This window comes from Lipotes vexillifer, unplaced genomic scaffold, assembly GCF_000442215.2.
Source record: "Lipotes vexillifer unplaced genomic scaffold, Lipotes_vexillifer_v1.1 scaffold231, whole genome shotgun sequence".
Classification (NCBI taxonomy): domain Eukaryota; kingdom Metazoa; phylum Chordata; class Mammalia; order Artiodactyla; family Lipotidae; genus Lipotes; species Lipotes vexillifer.
In genome coordinates this window covers 3,837,233-3,857,368 of record NW_006791822.1, presented here as the reverse complement: position 1 = coordinate 3,857,368, position 20,136 = coordinate 3,837,233, and the positions used below count along the sequence as shown (strand labels likewise).

The window sequence follows — 20,136 nt, the reverse complement described above, 5'->3', positions numbered from 1 at the left end:
CAGACTTATCAAGGTCATACCACTTGTAAATGGGAAGAGCAGGGGTAAAACCCTGTATGACTAGTCTGACTCTGTGCCTTTTTAAGTTTTAACTATTCGATCTTACTTCCCCCAACTATCTCCCTATCTTTAGGAACAATAATATATGCAACCTGCTAGGTTTGAGCTGGACTTGTGGCCTAAATGCCACTTTTTGTACCATGGCCTACTGCCAGATTCATAGGCTCAATCAACATGTTTTTCTCAGTCGTTTTGAATATATGATTCCTGGTTTTGGTAATTTTCAAATCTCTCTCAGAAATCTTAATGACAGTGTGACATCTTTGAGAAATGCAAGCATGACAACTTCTGTAGTATGTTGGCTTTTTTAAGAGCCATTACATTAAACAGAAATTATAAAAGTAAATTATGATAAGCCGGCAATAATAACAAAACCCTCATTCAGGTAAATCATACAGACTCACTTTTAACGTTAGAAGATAGACTCCTAATGCTACAATAAAACAAAAAAAGGGCAACTGCCTTTTTAACAGTTCCATAGGAATTTTTTTCTTAGCAACCCTTTTTTGTTGCTAATCGATTATACATCCTTTAAAGCAACTCATATAAAAATCAGGCTGTGGAAAATAATGATTGCTTCTTAACACTGGAATAAGTTTGCTATAGATTTGCTGCAGAATTAAGATTCTGTATTTTCTGAAATCTTTATTGACAGTAGTGGACCATATCAAAAGTCTTCTGAAATAATACTTTGAGCTCTCTCAGAAATTCACCACTTCAAGAAAACTCCAAAATAAAATTTTCTAAAAGTCTGTTAGAAAAGTTTAGACAACAGTCCAGAACTGCCGAAGAAATTTAGAATTCATATATAATCTTAAACAGATATGAAGGTGGGAAAAGTACTGATAGAAACTGTTCTGGTGCTATAATTGAAAGTAGTTATATAGTCCCTGAAAATAATAAATTGATGTTATAATATAGGGAAAGCCAGTCAACCAACATAACACACAGAGTGATAAGTGAGTGAAAAAAGCATTGCAGCCTTTTGTTGGTAACGTTGTTTAATCCAGGACCCTACTCCCACTCACAATGATCGCTCTTGGTTCCTGTCAACAACTTCGTACATGCTCCACCCTTGTTGTTTTCTGCTCTGCCCCCTCTAAATTTTTTAGAGGAAAAAACACAGATATATAACATGGCCTTGTGAGAAAACCAGAACATAAAGCCATGAAATGAAGAATTTCACTCTGTCAACCTGTTCAGCTTTCCCTAGGAGTTCAATTACTGTATTGTCTTTTATCTGTTCCACTGAGCATTTACTGAGAACATCGGCTATTATGGACTACCACCTAGATACCTGGCCATACTGTTACTCCGCATTTATCTGAAATCCTTTCAAGGATTTCAACAGAGGCTTTTATTCTGTTCCATAGCACTACCATCTGTAGGAAAGTTTTATTTTACTTGAATGAGATAGTGAGTAGTCACTTATTTTCTCAGGAACGTACTCTTCCTCTACTGTGGCTATTTCTAAAAATTTCTGTGACTTTCTCATGACTTTTTCATACCCATAACTCCTCTGTCCCTTTCATACAATGTACTTAATATTTCAATTTGAGCCTCTTGGAATCAAGTCTCATTCCAAGAGCTTATTTAAAATCTGAGCTATCTTTAATTTATGAGTAGTTGAGGGAATTTCTCTTTTCACTGAGTTATGAAGTAAAGACTGATATTCAAACAATGTAGTAAAATCTTTTCAAAGTTTTCTTTTGATTCATTGACGTGATCCAGATCCTCATGTGTGCATCTCCCTAGAAACTCTCATTTTAGGAGACTTTTCTTCAGTACCCCTAACATCTTAAAAGTTAGTCATTCAGACACCACCCACCCGCCCTCTGACACCTTCTTCCTGATTGAAAGAGGCATTTATGTATATGAGTCACCTCCTGCCAGCTTCACAGGAATTACATAAAAGCAATCTGCCTACCAGCTTGGCCTGAGGACAGAAAATCACATTTCATGTCAATGTGAAAGACATTCTTGCTTGTGGAAAATCACAACAGAGGACTTTTAAGACCTTGACTCTCAGGATATCAAGCCTTAATCTATAATCTATACTATAAATGAGTGAACTTTATAAATGCTGTACTTTCATCAGTTTGGTCTAAGCTTCTTCCATTTTAAATGCTTTTTTTTGTGATAGATAAGTGAAAGGCTAATTCATACACAAGAAAGATTACATAAATATATACACACACACACACACACAGAAAGGGAGGGAGAGAAAATGAATACAGGGAGAGAATATAGGTCAATAAATAAACATACAAACAAAACACACTGTGTTTCCTCAGCAATACAAAAATATTAGTGTGAGAAGATTTAAAAGACATGGTTTGTGACAGGAAAGTCTGTTTCATAGTCTTAAAAAAAAATTGAAAGACTTTTCTGTATAAGATATTATACTTGGAAAGCATATTAGTCAAGATATTTTTCATTTTCTTGTTTCTAGACAAGACAGCTTATACCATATGGAAATATGGGTTTAAATCCCCTATTCTGACTCTTATTTACTGTGTGGGTATCTGAGCCTTACTTTCCTTAAATTTAAAGTGGCAATAATAGTGCTTACCCTGACTCTCTTAAGTTGTTGTAAAGGTCAGGCGAGATGATAAGTGAAAGCTTTTTGAGAATTATAAGCAATAATACAAATGTAAAGTTATATTATCTTTATCTCAGACTCAGAATTGCAGCATTCTAGTATCTTCAGTCATTATTCTCTTGGTGGCACAAAATACAGAGTGCCAGTGCAGTCTTTCTCTCTTTTGTATCCTTTGTAGTTTTTGGCATTTCTCAGGGGTGGCGATGGGACCCCCGAGTTGGCTGCAGTTGTGAGGATCGCTAGAAAGGCTAGGAAAGGCATAATAACCCTTCCTAGCTGATAGAGGATCCTGGGAGGTCCCATGTATTCCATATTCTCTTCCTTTCTTTCTTACCAGCCCACCCCTCCCCTGCATTCACAAATTCATGGAACCTCAAAGAAGGTGCCATGGAGGCTGTCCAGACCCCCTACCGTAATATCTCAGAGTATGCATTTCTCTCAGCCATGAGTTAGCCCTAATCAATTCCATACTATCCTAGGAATTCAGTGTGTGACACCAATCATCACCACCAATTACAGCCGGAACTTTGGCTGCCAGCCCAGACCTTCTCCAGCGTTCATACGTGGTGTGTTTTGGTGGGGCAGGGTAGGGGAGTGGGGGGCATCTCTGAAAAGCATAAATCATTGTACTGAGGATGATTGCTTTTTAGAGATTCTTTTCAATCTGCATGTCAGGCTTTCTCTCTGTGTTACAAAGGACAGCATACAGAGGACAATAAAAGTGTGCACGCTTATAGCCAAATCCAGACTTACTTCTATGAGGAGAGACAATTCCAAGTTCATTAGATTTTCATGGAAGGGAGACTGACTGACCGTAACAGCTCTCAGCTAGGTTAGGCTTTCCCGAGTACAACCTGTGGGATGTTGTCAGACATAAGGAAACTCACCATACTAGGGCTGTTAGAGGAGAGTTAGAATGTTACATCATTTTCTTTCTTTGGTTTCAATTCCCATCCTTATTCAGAGTGAAGTTGAAAATAAGTGGAACCATTGACAATAAAACCTTAGTCACCACTTGGGTTTTCTGTGAAAGTACCGGTCAAATCACAGAAATGACAGTCATCTAGGTAAGCTCCAGTGGTAAATTTTTTTTTAAATATTGAGAATAAAAATAATAGCAGTGAGAGAATTGGAAATAGTGTTTTAAACCATTCCTTATCAAAATAATACTATTCAGAATTTGATAAAAGCAGATTTTTAGGTCATCTGCAGTGACTCAAACCATGGTCAAAATAAAATATGTTTTTTTCCCTAGGATGGTCCTAGGGCATCTAATTGTGAATGGCAAGCAAGCTAACGTTCACAGAATACAAATAAATATGAAACTCAAAATGATCTGAATGAGTGCCCGTTGCTCTCCTCAGCTGACTCAAAATGGGGCGTGGCCAGGACGTGACCACCTCTACCCTGTGCTGCTCCCAGGACCAGGCTCCCTGAAGAAACACTCTTCTTCTCTCAGTCCAATCAGCATATTTACAGTGTTTCTTAGAATGTTAATTTTACACAATCTGTAGTAACAACCTTAGGAACCAAAGAAGTAATTTAGTTTTTGTCAGTTTTGTGTGACTTCATTAATCTCTGAAATGTTTGTATTCAAACTAACACAAAGACTCTCCCTCTGTTTGCAATGAGGGCCTTTCTAAAACCCACTTTGAGAAACGTACATATTTTCAAACAGAGAAATAAAGAACAAAGTGGCTAGGAACTTCCTTGACACATCAGTTTTGCCTTTGTTGAGGAGTTTAGGTATTAGGTATTCCAGAATATTTCTCATTTTAGAATTCATAGTACCCATTACTTATGTGGCTTGTAAAATCATTGACTAGCTGAATGCCTCCTGTGTACCAAGAATTTTGCTATATAGTGGACATCAAAGATTTCATATTCTCAAAGAAAAAACAGGCCTATAAGTAAATGAGAACCTGTGTTGATCTATTTGAAATCAAGGAATAGGACAGTGATTCTTAGAGTGTGGTATAATGTCACCTATATCAGAATCATCTGGGATGCTTTGGGCCTGCTTCGACACTATTGTTCAGCATCTCTGGGTTAGAACCCAGGAATCTGCATTTTATTAAGCTTTTAAGATGATCTTCATGTACACAGAAGTTTGAGAAGCACTGATATAGGGAATGCTTTTATTTTAGCCCTTTTACAAATAATTTGAAAATCAAATGCTTTATAATTACTTTTTTGGATATGACATATGTTGAAATTAATTCATCAAGATTCAAAACAGTTTATGAAAATAGAATAGCAAAAGAATGTTCCACAATATTATTGTTGTCTTTATTAATTTATTACACTATGAGATCAATCAGAAATTCATTAATGTCCCCATTCAACAGACAGTTACTTGCCCCTCTTCTGCTCCTGACATCATGCTGAACTTTAGTGGTGAAAAGTGAATTGGACAGAGTCACTACCTCATGGAATTTATAGTCCAGCTTCAGTCTCACATTTTGTTTTTAACATATAACCCAAAATTTATTTGGTGGGGAGTGGTGACTAGGGAACATTTTATCAGTTTTTTTTAAGTATTTAGCACTTTCACTTCTTAAACAGAACAGATATGCTACTTAAGGGGTTTCCAACATAATTGCAACTGTTAAAGGAAACCTAATTTGCTCTGGAATAATAGTACATGGGTTGAGATGCTTCAGTCCCTTCATATGGAATCTTATACCTCTCCTTCTTTGCTGCTCTAAGCAAGTATTTTAAATTATTAAGGTGTTAAAATTATGTTTATTACAACACATAAAAACCTTTTCTCTGTAATTGAATGAGTGAGATATAACTTACAGTTGCCTAAAGGTGCTGCATTGTAAGGAACTGTGAGCTACCTTTTATTTTTATTTCTTTTTTTAAAAAAAGTACATTAGTATTTTGACTAAGTATATCAACCATAAGCTAAATAGAATATGTATAACAATTTCAAATGAATGCTTAATGAGAATAGTACTTATTTGCTTTCTGTTTTCCCACTCACTTATCATTATTTACCAATTTCAGTTCAACAAATATTCTAGCAAAACCAACTCTCACCTGTACAATTTAGAGGTTATGTATAATGTGTGCTCTGACAATTTAAATATGTAACAAATAATTCAAGATTACTATGCTACTCTTTTCTCCTTGGCTTTCACAAAAACCTTTGTCCTTCCTCTATTACTCCAATGCAAACAATAAAATACATGAACCTTGCGATGGAAAATAAAGAATTCAGTAAGGTCACTTAGAAAGAATTACAAAGCCCTGTGAAAGTTACTATAATATAGCTACTTGAACCATCTTCCTCTTTTGTTTAAAATCCTCAGTGCTGATTAGATAACTCCAAAAGTGCCAAGGCTTAATTTGAAAATATCATTTAAAATTTTAGGCATATGCCTGATTTTACTCCAAGTGAGCAGCAGTAAGAAATACAAGATGGCATTTTGTGACAAGATGATAAGGAAATATTAAGGTTGACAGAGGAAGGGACAAAGAATTCCATTCATAGGGCTAAAACTCTGCTTCTGTGTGCTAGAAAAGGTTTTAGGGCCATGTGTCCATGTTCTCATTTGATCTTCATACCATACCCATGAGCACCTCTGATGCCTGTGTGTGTGTGTGTGTGCGTGTGTCTGTGTGTGTACATACATTAATAGATACAGGAGCTTATACTTAGCTGCCCAATTGTTTTCATTTACTTTAGCAGATCTGGATACATTATATATATATTTATAATTATCATTTGGTTGATTAAGGAAATATTAACTCTAAAAATTCTGTGCTGAAACATACTTTTGCCTACTGCTGAAAAACCATATTTAACACTAAAATTTCTTTCCCAGTCATTTTCTTTTTGAATTTTATTTTATTTATTTTTTATACAGCAGGCTCTTATTAGTTATCTATTTTATACCTATTAGTATATATATATGTCAATCCCAATCTCCCAATTCATCCCACTACCACCACCACCCCTGCCACTTTCCTCCCTTGGTGTCCATATGTTTGTTCTCTACAGCTGTGTCTCTATTTCTGCCCTGCAAACCAGTTCATCTGTACCATTTTTCTAGGTTCCACATATATGCGTTAATACACAATATTTGTTTTTCTCTTTCTGACTTACTTCACTCTGTATGACAGTCTCTAGATCCATCCACGTCTCTACAAATGACCCAATTTAGTTCCTTTTTATGGCTAAGTAATATTCCATTGTATATATGTACCACATCTTCTTTATCCATTTGTCTTTCCCAGTCTTAATTTGGTTGCCAAATACTTTTGTTAACTTATAAAATATAAAATAGGTCAAAATAATATAATCTAAGAAGCCCAGATAAGAAATGAAAAGCTAGCAGATATTTCCCCAAAGAATGTTACACATGTAATGAGTCCTAACATGAATCTCCATGTAAAACTCTTCTGCAGTTATTTTTAAAATTTTGTCTTTTCTATTTGCTTTAATTGATATATTCATTCTGTTTAAGAAAGTTGGAGAAAATCCAAAGATATATAAAATCTCCCATTTTGCTCAGTTCTCAAGAGTTCAATTCCTTTAAATTAGATCTTTTTTTTTTTTTTTTTTTTGGCTTCAACTAGATCTTTTAATGCCTGCAAGTGTTTTTGGCTTTATAGAATTGAGCCTTGAAAAACTAAGTTAGTGGGGTAGCATAGAGATTCAAATTGAAAAAGTAATTTTGAAAAGAGTCAAATTTTCATGTTAAATTATACTCATAATGCAATTCTCTTATAATGTTAATTGGATATTATTTTCCCTATTAATACTTTTATAAGTATTTTCAAATTTGCTCAGAAACTGTTTTGTTTGCTGAAGAGTAAGCAGAATTATTTTCTCCTGCAGAAATGGTTACTTCTTTGCTATATAAATATGTATTGATACACAGAGCAGTATTTATATTAGACAAAAAATTTAAACAATCTAAATGTACAACAGTAGTATAAAATGGTTCAATAAATTATAGTATATCCATTTGATGTAATATTCAGCATCCATTACAAATTTTGGTTTTGGATGGTTAATGTGACAGGAGAAAGCTCATGATATACTATTAAATGGAAAAGGCAAAATTCAAAACTCTGTATTTTTAATCATAATTGATACCGTTCTAATTTTTACTTTATGGCTCAAATTTCACTTATACATCTATATATCTACATATACGTCAGTATATGTAGTTATTGGTAAAAATGGGATGGGATTACATCATAATATTAATTTATCCTGAGAGTTAGATTTATTAGTGATTTTAATTTTTTTAATTAGAAAAAAATGTGATATTTTAAAGATAATCACTGACACATAGAATTGTGAATTATCCTGCTAAATATATTGAAAGTTTTGGAACACTTAAAGTACCATTTTTCAATAATCAGACCATTTCTGACAGTACACATCTATGTTCTTAGGGTTCTTAGATTGGAGGAGACCAGTAAATAATACCTCTGCACATGGCAGTGATCAATTACCTCCTCCATGGCCAAAGTAGTTTGCATATCAGAGAGTGTTTGCTTGCCCAGAATACATGTGGTTTTCTGAGTTTGGTACTGGAATATTGATTTGGATTATTATGATTAGATTTTAGATATTATTACAGCATTTTAGACGTGTTGCACATAAAGGATAAAGCATTTTAGACATGTTGTACATAAAGTATTATTTTATATCATTTTATATAAATGTTCATAGGAATAATAGACTATATCAGTTATAAATAGAATAATGATGAATAAAAACATTCTAGCAATGAAGAGTTTAATGAAAAGGATATGATTTAAGAATATTACTGAGTATTCAAGCTTACTGCACAAAAGCATATTTTGAAAAGACAGAAATAATGAGTGAATATATAACATTCTTCTCATAGACACTCCCAAAATCTGGTTCATAAAAGCAATGTAAAAAATAAGAAATATTACTACTTAACTTTATAAATTATTATCTAGAAATAAACTTCCCTCTTCACTATACATAGTCATAATATTAGTAGCTGCCATCTGTTTCAATATATCTTTTATGTGTTTTAATGTTTATTTCTAGAACATTGAATAAATATGTAAAATGCCAAGTCAAGCCTGCAAAATCAGAGCTAATTCAATAATTTGAGTCAATGTATTGTAGTTGATTTAGAGGTTAGTTAACAGGTACTGAATTTGCTTCCGAGGTCTAATCATAGGATAGATTTGTTTGGGTTTTTTCCTATTAAATATTGTAAAAGTAAATTTAAAAAAAAACAATCTAGAATCACAAAGTAAAGTTCAAGTGTAGTTTGGGGATTTTATTTTCAGGGAGATAAAAAGAAAAAATTTCTAACTTTAAGCATAAAGCAAGGAACACACAAGAAATGATTTTAAGATGGATTTTTGAATACATATTTTCACCATTGAAAGGAGGAAAATAAGAGAATGAAATGAAGTAAGATGGATGAAGAAGAAAGATAAGATCTAAGGGGAAGGAAAGATAGGAAGAGCCAACTAGAATATTCAGCTGAGTAGAAGAAATAAGCAAGAAAGAAGGGTAGGAGGATACTGAAGGTAAATAAAATGAGGGGAAAATACCTTCAAGAAATAAATGAGATCTCAAGATGATGGAGTATGAAGACCCTGAACTCACCTCCTTTCACGGGCACACCAAAATTACAACTACTTACAGAGCAACTATATATAGAACAACCTGAAGAGTAGCAGAAAAGATCTTCCACAACTGAAGATATAAAGAAGGAGTTACAACAAGATGGATAGGAAGGGCAGAGATGCTATCTAGTCAAGACCCACACCCCCTGGTTGATGACCCACAAACAGGAGTTCCTCCCCTCCCCCAGGAGTGAGAGGTCTGAGCCCCATATCAAGCTCCCCAGCCCAGGGGTCCTGCACTATGAAGACAAGCCCTTAGAAAGTCAGACTTTGAAAACCAGCAGAGCTTATATTCAGGACAGCCAAAGTTCTATAGGATAATGAGACTCTGTGTTTAAAGGACATGCACAAAGGGCACCCACAAAATCTCACACAGTCCAAGTCCCAGTGTTGAGGCAGTAATTTGATAAGTGCCTGGGTCAGAACCACTGGCTGATATTGGAGAGCCTCCCAGAGAGGCAAAAGGCAGCTGAGACTCCCCATGAGTCTCTGGCAACAGCCATCTTTGAGATGTCATTGTACAGTGCTGACATGGGCACTGGCAAGTGCTGTTTTGGAATCCACCTTCTAGCCCATTATCATGGGAGACTTGCCCTGCCCACCAGCAGGCCCTTGGCAACCAGCTGGGCCAGGAACCAGCTCCACCTACCCTCATAGCCACTATAGTCGGCCCTGATACAACAGAAGGGCACACATACAGCCCACATAGGAGACACCTCTGTAACATCTATCTTAGGTGGCCAGCAGGGAGCTTTCTGCTGGTCCCCATAAGATGTCTCGTACATAAGGCTACTTCTCCGAGATTGGAAGACATAACACCACTATCTAATACATAGAAAAAAAACCCAGAGAATTATACAAAATGAGGAGATGAAGGAATATGTTCCATATCATGGAACAAGACAAAATCCCAGGTAAAAACATTAACTAAAATGGAGATAAGCAATGTGCCCAATAAAGAGCTCAAGGTAATGATCATAAAGATGCTCACTGATCATAGGAGAAGAATGGATGAACACAGTGAAAACTACAACAAAGAATTAGAAAATATAAGAAAGAACCCATCAGAGCTGAAGAATACAATAAATGGGATGAAAAATATACTAGAGGAAATCAACAGTAGATTAGATGATACAGAAGAACAGATCAGCAATCTGAAAGACAGAGTAGTGGAAATCACCCAAGCTGAACAGAAAATAGAAAAAAATTGTTTTGATAAGAATGGCTTAAGAGACTTCTGAGACAACATCAAGCATATTAACATTCACATTATAGGGTCCCAGAAGAAGAAGAGACGAGAAGACAGCAGAAAACGTTTTTTAAGAAAAAATAGCTGGGGACTTCCCTGGTGTCCAGTGGTTAAGAATCCACCTTCCAATGCAGGGGTCACGGGTTCAATCCCTGGTTGGGGAACTAAGATCCCACATGCCATGGGGCAACTAAGCCTGTGCGCTCTAGAGTCCGCACACCACAACTGGAGAGCCTGCATGCCGCAACTACTGAGCCCATGTGCTCTGGAGCCCACGCGCCACAACTAGAGAGGAGCCTGTGTGCCGCAACAAAGAGCCCGTGCACTGCAATGAAAGATCCCACATGCCTCAATGAAGATCCCACAACTAAGACCTGATGCAGCCAAATAAATAAATATTAAAGAAAAAAAAGAAAGGAAAAATAGCTGAAAATTTCCCTAACCCTGGGAAGGAACTAGACATCCAGTTTCAAGAAGCACAGAGAGTCCCCAAGAAGATGAAGTCAAAGAGGTCCACACCAATACACATTTTAACTAAAATTAAAGAGAGAATCTTAAAATCAGCATGAGAAAAAACAACTAGTTATGTACAAGGAAACTGCCCTAAGACCATGAGCTGACTTTTCAGCAGATGCTTTGCAGGCTAGAAGAGAGTGGCAAAGTGTTTTACAGATGATCAAATGCTGAAAGAGTTCCTCACTGCTAAACTGGCCTTACAAGAAATGTTAAAGGCACTTTACTGTGCAGAAAAGAAAAAGCCACAACTAGATATAAGAAAAGTATGAAAGGAAAAATCTGATTGATAAAAGCAAACATAGCAAAGGTAGTGGATTAATCACATGTAAACTAGTAGGAAGGTTAAAAGACAAAAGTAGTATAAGATCTATATCTACAATAAGTAATTAAAGGATACATAAAATAAAAAGATGTAAAATATGACATCAAAAACATAAAATCTGGGGGGGGTGTAAAAATATAAGGCTGTTAGAAGGTGTTTGAGCTTAAGAGATCATCAGCTTAAAATAAGCATACATAAATGTTGTTATATATAAACCTCATGGTAACCATAAACCAAAAACCTATAATAGATATATAAAAAATAAGGAGAAAGGAATCCAAACATAACACTAACAATAGTCACCAAATCATAAGGGAAGAGGGCAAGAGAAGAAAAGAACAAAGAACTACAAAAAAAAAAGAAAACAATAAAAAATGGCAATAAATACATACCTATCAATAATTGCTTTAAATGTAAAGGGACTAAGTGCTCCAATCAAAAGATATAGAGTTGAATGGATTAAAAAACAAGACCCAAATATATATGCCTACAAGAGACTCATTTCAGATTTAAAACACAGACTGTCAGTGAGGGAATGAAAAAAGATATTCCATGCAAATGGAAACAAAAAGAAAGCTGCGATTGCAATACTTATATTAGACAAAATAGAGTTTAGAACAAAGACTGTAACAAGAGACAAAGAAGGGCTTACATTATGATAAAGGGATCAATCCAACAAAAAGCTATAACACTTGTAAGTATATATGCAAACACCTGTAAGTATATAGAAGCACCTAAATACATAAAGCAAATATTAACAGACATAAAGGAAGAAATTGACAGTAACACAATAATAGTAGGGGACAATGGACAGATCATCCAGACAGAAAATCACTAAGGAAACACTGGCCTTAAATGATATATTAGATTAAATTGACTTAATAGATGTATATATAGAACATTCCATCCAAAAGCAGAATACACATTCTTTTCAAGAGCACATGGAACTTTCTGTAGAATAGATCACATGCTAGGCCACAAAAAAAGTCTCAGTAAATTTAAGAAAATTGAAATCGTAGCAAGCATCTTTCTGACCACAATACTGAGACTAGAAAGCAACTAAAAGAAAAAAAAACCACAAAAAATAAAAACGTGAATGCTAAACAATATGCTACTAAACAACCAATGCATCATAGAAGAAATCAAAGAGGAAATTTAAAAATACTTGAAATAAATGAAAATGGAATCGCAGTGTTCCAAAATCTATGGAAAGCAGCAGAACAGTTGTAACAGGGAAGTTTATAGAGATATAGGCTTACCCCAGGAACAAGAAAATCTCAAATAAAAAATTCTAACCTTACACCTAAAGGAACTAGGAAAAGAAGAACAAACAAAACCCAACATCAGTAAAAGGAAGGAAATAATAAAGATCTGAGTAGAAATAAATGAAATAGAGACTAAAAAAACAACAGAAAAAAATCAATGAAACTAATAGCTGGTTTTTGGAAAAGATAAACAAAATTGATGAACCTTAGCTACACTCATCAAGAATAAAAGAGAGAGGGCCCAAATAAATAAAATCAGAAATAAAAGAGGAGAAGGTACAACTGGCATCACAGAAATACAAAGGAACCTAAGAGATTACTAGGAAGAGCTGTATGCCAACAAATTGGGCAAACTATTAGAAATGGATATATTCCTAGAAATGTATAATCTCACAGACTGAATCAGGAAGAAATAGAAAATCTGAACAGAATAGTAATGAAATTGAATCAGTAATCCAAAAAATTGCAACAAAAAAAATTTCCAGGACCAGACGGCTTCACAGGTGAATTCTACCAAACATTTAAAGAAGAGTTAACATCTCTTTCAAACTATTCCAAAAAACTGAAGAGGAGAGAACACTCCTAAATTCATTCTATGAGGCCAGCATCACCCTGACACCAAAACCTGACAAAGACACCACAAAAAAAGGAATATTACAGGCCAGCATCACTGATGAACATAGATGCAAAAATCTTCAAAAAGTATTAGCAAACAAAATTCAGCAATACATTAAAAAGATCATACACCATGATCAAGAGGAATTTTTTTTTTGGGGGCGGTACGTGGGCCTCTCACTGTTGTGGCCTCTCCCGTTGAGGAGTACAGGCTCCGGACGCACAGGCTCAGCGGCTCACGGGCCCAGCCGCTCCGCGGCATGTGGGATCTTCCCAGACCGTGGCACGAACCCGTGTCCCCTGCATTGGCAGGCAGACTCTCAACCACTGCGCCACCAGGGAAGCCCAATCAAGCGGGATTTTTACCAGGGATGGAAGGATGGTTTAAAATCCACAAATCAATCAATGTTATACACCACATTAACAAAATAAAGGATAAAAATCACGTAATCATCTCACTAGATGCAGAAAAAACTTCTGACAAAATTCAACATCCATTTATGATAAAAACTCTCAACAAAGTGGTTATAGAGGGAATGTACCTCAACATCATCAAGGCCATATATGACAAACCCACAGCCAACATCAGAACCAACCGTGAAGAGTTAAAAGCTTTTCCTCTAAGATCAGGAAAAAGACAAAGATATGTCCCGCTCACAACATAGTATCAGAAGTCTGAGCCACAGCAATTAGACAAAAAAAAAGTAATAAAAGGAATCCAAATTGGAAAGGAAGAAGCAAAACTGTCACTGTTTGATACTTTATATAGAAATCCCTAAATGCTCCACCAAAACAACTATTATAACTAATAAATGAATTCAAAAAAGTTTCAGGATACAAAATCAGTGCAAAAATCAGTTGCATATCTAGACACTAGTAATGAACTATCAGAGAAATTAAGAAAAGGATTCCCTTTACAATTGCATCAAAAAGAATAAAATACCTAGGAATAAATCTAACCAAGAAGGCAAAAGTCTTGTACTCCAAAGACTAAGACATTGATGAAAGAAATTAAAGATTATACAAACAAACGGAAAGATATACTGTGCTCATGGATTGGAAGAATTAATATTGTTAAAATCTCCAGAGTACCCAAGGCAATCTACAGATTCAGTGCCAATCCTATCAAAAAACCAATGACATTTTTCACAGAACTAGAACAAATAACTCTAAAATTTGCATGGAATTACAAAAGACCCCAAATAACCAAAACAATTTTGAGAAAGAACAGAGCTGAAGGTATCATGCTCCCTGATTTCATTCAGTCCTACAAAGCTACAGTAATCAAAATATTATGGTACTGGCACAAAAACAGACACATAGAACAGAATAGAGAACACAGAAATAAACTACACTTAGATGGTCAATTAATCTACGACAAAGGAGACAAGAATATAAAATGGGGAAAAGACAGCCTCTTTAATAAACGGTGCTTGGAAAACTGGACAGCTATATGCAAAAGGATCAAACTGGAGCACTTTCTCATACCATATACAGAAATAAACTAAATATGGATTAAAGACTTAAATGTAAGACCTGAAAACCATAAAACTTCTAGAAAAAAACATAGGCAGTACATTCTCTGACATCAGTCTTAACAATATTTTTTGGATGTATCTCCTCAGGCAAGGAAAACAAACGTAAAAAGAAACAAGTAGGACTATATCAAACCAAAAGCTTTTTGAAGAAAACCATCAACAAAATGAAAAGGCAGACTACTGAATGGTAGAAGATATTTGTAAATGACATATCCAATAAGGGGTTGATATCCAAAATAGATAAAAAATTCATGAAACTCAATACCATACCAAAAAACAACCCCAATCCATTTAAAAATGGATAGAGGATCTGAATAGACATTATTCCAAAGAAGACATACAGATGGCCAACAGACACATGAAAAGATGTCTGTCAGAATAGCTACCATCAAAATGACAAGAAATAACAAGTGCTAGAGAGGATATGGAGAAAAGGGAACCCTCATATACTATTGGTGGGATTGTAAATTGGTGCAGCCACTATGGGAAACAGTATGAAGCTTCCTCAAAAACTTAAAAATAGAACTACTATATCATCCAGCAATTTCACTTCTGAGTATTTACCCAAAGAAAACAAAAACACTAATTCAAAAACATATGTGCAAAAGACCACCCTCAGAATGGGAGAACATATTTGCAAACAAAGCAACTGACAAAGGATTAATCTCCAAAATATACAAGCAGCTCACACAGCTCAATATCAAAAAAACAAACAACCCAATCCAAAAATGGGCAGAAGACCTAAATAGACATTTCTCCAAAGAAGATATACAGATTGCCAACAAACACATGAAAGGATGGTCAACATCACTAACCATTAGAGAAATGCAAATCAAAACTATAATGAGGTACCACCTCACACTGGTCAGAATGGCCATCATCAAAAAATCTACAAACAATAAATGCTGGAGAGGGTGTGGAGAAAAGGGAACCCTCTTGCACTGTTGGTGGGAATGTTCTCCACTATGGAGAACAGTTAAAAAAACTAAAAAACTAAAAATAGTTTTAGTTTTTTAGTTTTTTAGGTTCCTTAAAAAACCAAAAATAGAACTACCATACAACCCGGCAATTCCACTACTGGGCATATACCCTGAGAAGACCATAATTGAAAAAGTGTCATGTACCACAATATTCATTGCAGCTCTATTTACAATAGCCAGGACATGGAAGCAACCTAAGTGTCCATTGACAGATGAATGGATAAAGAAGATGTGGCACATACATACAATGGAATGTTACTCAGCCATAAAAAGAAACAAAATTGAGTTATTTGTGGTGAGGTGGATGGACCTAGAGTCTGTCATACAGAGTGAAGTAAGTCAGAAAGAGAAAAACAAGTACCGTATGCTAACACATATATATGGAATCTAAGAAAACAAAATGGTTCTGAAGAACCTAGGGGCAGGACAAGAATAAAGACGCAGATGTAGAGGATGGACTTGAGGACACAGGGAGAGGGAAGGGTAAGCTGGGACGAAGTGAGAGAGTGGCATTGACATTTATACACTACCAAGTGTAAAACAGACAGCTAGTGGGAAGCAGCCACATAGCACAGGGAGATCAGCTCAGTGCTTTGTGACCACCTAGAGAGGTGGGATAGGGAGGGTGGGAGGGAGACGCAAGAGGGAGGGGATATGGGGATATATGTATATGTATAGCTGATTCACTTTGTTATACAGCAGAAACTAACACAACATTGTAAAGTAATTATACTCCAATAAAGATGTTAAAAATAAGTAAATAAAATAATTTTAAAAAATATGTGCACTGCTATGTTCATTGTAGTATTATTTATTATAGCCAAGATATGGAAGCAACCTAAGGTCCATTGATGGATGAATAGGTAAAGAAGAGTGGTATGTGTATACAGTAGAATATTAGCCATAAAAAAGAGTGAAATCTTGCCATGGGACAGCATGGATGGATCTAGGGAGTATTATGCTAAGTGAGGTAAACAGACAGAGAAAGATGAATTCCATATGATCTCACTTATACGTAGAGTCTAAAAAACAAAACAAACAAACAAAACAAAATGTAAACAGACTCGTAGATACTAAGAACAAATGGGTGGTTGCCAAAGGGCAGGGGTGTGGGGGGAATGAGTGAAATACGTGAGGGAGATTAAGAAGTACAAACTTCTGATTATAAAATAAATAAGTCATGGGGATGTAATTTCCGCATAAGGAATATGGTCAGTAATACTGTAACAACTTTGTGTGGGGACAGATGGTTGCTAGACTTCAGGTGTTGATCATTTCATAGTATAAATGTCAAATCACTATTTTATACTCCTGAAGCTAACATATTGTATGTCAACTATATTTCAATTAAAAAAATAAGTAGATTGAAAAAAAAAAGTAGATGAGATATATATAATATACAGATATAGATATATAGATAATTATAGATATAATTATCAGTAATATATAATTATATACATATAATTACATTAATATATAATACATTGCTGATAATATTTTTTTAATCTTTATTGGAGTATAGTTGCTTTACAATATTGTGTTAGCTTCTACTGCACAGCAAAATGATCAGCCATACATATACATATATCCCCTCCCTTTTGGATTTCCCTCCCAGTTAGGACACCACAGTGCATTAAGTAGAGTTCCCTGTGCTATACAGTATGTTCTCATCAGCTGTCTGTTTTATACACAGTATCAATAGTGTATATGTGTCAATCCCAATCTCCCAGTTCCTCCCACCCTACCCCTTTCCCCCATGGTATCCGTATATTTGTTCTCTACGTCTGTGTCTCTATTTCTGCTTGGCAAATAAGGTCATCTATACCATTTTTCTAGATTCCACGTATATGCGTTAATATACAATATTTGTTTTTCTCTTTCTGACTTACTTCACTCTGTATGACACTCTAGGTCCATCCATGTCTCTACAAATGACCCAGTTTTGTTCCTTTTTGTGGCTGCGTAGTATTCCATTGTATATATGTACCACATCTTCTTCATCCATTTTATGTCACTTTTAAAAAAATTTATCAAGAACTCCCACATATATTATCTCTTTAATATTCCTCATCATAATTCTATGAGTTAGATAATTGTCTCGACTTTAATAAATGAAGGGAAAAGTTCAGAGAGACGATATGTATTATCTATCACTAACAATAACAACAACCATATTAGGAGTAGTAATAGTAGCAGCATCAATAATAGAGGGGTGGCAACTAATAATTGTTGAACACATACAATCATGAGAGGGTCTCTGAATAATATGTATATCTGTTTATCCCCCCAAAAAAAACATTGAGACCGTGAACATGATGGGGCAGAGCTCCCAGATATCAGCTACACTATTAAGAAAAGATTTTGCTCTGGATCCAGCAGTACTATGGAAGGGTGGGGAAAGATTTGGTGTGGTAGAGTAAAAAGAGTACCGAATATGGAATCAGGTGATCTATATCCTTAACCTTGGATCTACCACTAATTTTATCTTGGAAAATGGGCAAGTCATTTCTCCTTAGTTTCTTCATGTATAAAAGAAATGTTGACTAAGATCCTTTACAGATCTACCATTTAGTGTTACTTTTTGCCTCACTGAGGTGGGCACTCAACTACCAGAGGCTGGGGGAGGGGGAGAGAGGAATACAAGAATGTGAACTTAAATAAGAATGAGAAAGAAAAGGAGGAGAAGGAGAAGAAAAGAAGTCCATTAAATACTCATAGCATGAAAAATACTTTATAGGATACAACAGTTAAAACTCTGATTCAAACTAGCTTTACCTGTCAGTAGGAGGGGGTTTTATCTATTTTTCAATGGAAGGGCAAATTATAGATTTACTTTACCATTATATCCATTTTTGAAGAATAATTACTATCTTTGGGGAATCTAAGACTTAAAGATTGAAAAGTCTTGTATTTTGAAGACCAAAGATATATCTGAAAAACAACAATCTGTTTCTTTCAATATATGTTCTTGCATAGTTTCACTTAAACAGAATGTCCTTCTTTTGACAACTGGTGAACTACGTCCCTGAGGGGTAAAAGGAGATTTATTTTATGTACTAGATACTACTTCCTTTGATACATGAAGAATAAACTTTTCATTTAACTTCCTTTTTCCAGCTGACATTTTTTGCTGATTTACTGCAGCTATAGGATAAATATAAGTATGTATTTATGTAATCTCAGAAGCTTCTTGCTAGTTGTAAGGTGGTAAAGAAACTACTTTCCATCATTTAATTCTCTCATGTCTAAAGGAGTAGTTTTACCTTTTGAATGCTAAAGGAAGATATCTTCTCAAGGCCATGCTCTACCTGATACATTTTTTAAAATTATGTATTTCAGGCCCTGCTTGATACTCAGAATCTTTTGCGTGCACAAATCACAAATTTTACGTTCAACCTGGGATTTTCAGGGAAATTTTACCATACAGGTAAGAGAAACGAGATTAACTATTCTCATTAAAGCCTCTCTGACCACTCTTTTTAAAATTATGACCCCTTTTCTTCACACCTTCCTGTATTCCCTGTGTCTCTCCCCTACTTTATTTTCTTCATATTATTCAATTTCATTTAACCTATTATTTTTTCACCTTTACAAAATGTTAATAGTTGGAAAGTTTATTCACCATATTATTATTTAATGGGCTTTTTTTCTATTGAACTATAATTTACATATATAAAACTGCATAAGTAATAGGTATCGTGCTCAATGAATTTTCACAAAGTGTACAGACCTCCATAACCAGCATGAAGATCAAGAATGAGATACTTCCAGAAACTCACACACCCCCCTCCCTTGTGCAGCCTTAGTCACTAGCTTCCCTCAAAGAAAACCACTATCCTAACTTCTAATATCATAAATTAGTTTGCCTGGCTTTGAGATGTGTATAAAAGGAATCATATAGTATGGACTCTTCTATATACAGCTTGTTTTATTCAACATTATTTTGGTTTTGCAGACATCATTGTGTATAGTTGTAATTTTTTCATCATCATTGTTCTGTAGTATTCCATTTTTTGAATTTATCAGAGTTTCTTTATTCCATTCCTCCAATGTGGATGGTTGGGTTGTTTCCAGTCTTTGGCTTTTTTTTGCATAGTTATGTTAAGAACCTGTCCTTTTTTTTGCATAGTTATGTTAAGAACCTGTCCTTCAGAGGACATATGTATTCTTTTCTGTCGGTTATCAACCAGTAGAATTGCTAGTTATGTGGTACATTTATGATCAGCTTTAGTAGAAAATGCCAAACAGATTTGCAGAGTGGTTGTACCAGTTTTTATTTCCAACAGTATGTAAGTTTTCCTATTGCTCTATATTCTCACCAGTATTTAATATTATTTGTCTTTTTAACTT

The 20,136-nt window shown here is 35.1% G+C and overlaps 1 protein-coding gene across 1 annotated transcript in view; it reads left to right on the top strand.

The window, feature by feature from the left end:
* The window catches only part of LOC103078588 (N-deacetylase and N-sulfotransferase 3), a 157,471-nt gene that overhangs the window by 44,310 nt on the left and 93,025 nt on the right, over positions 1 to 20,136 (top strand). Inside the window, exon 3 of the mRNA XM_007464857.1 lies at positions 19,126 to 19,213. Within this exon, the coding sequence (XP_007464919.1) occupies positions 19,126 to 19,213 (88 nt within the window). The remainder of the gene's footprint in view (positions 1 to 19,125; positions 19,214 to 20,136) is intronic.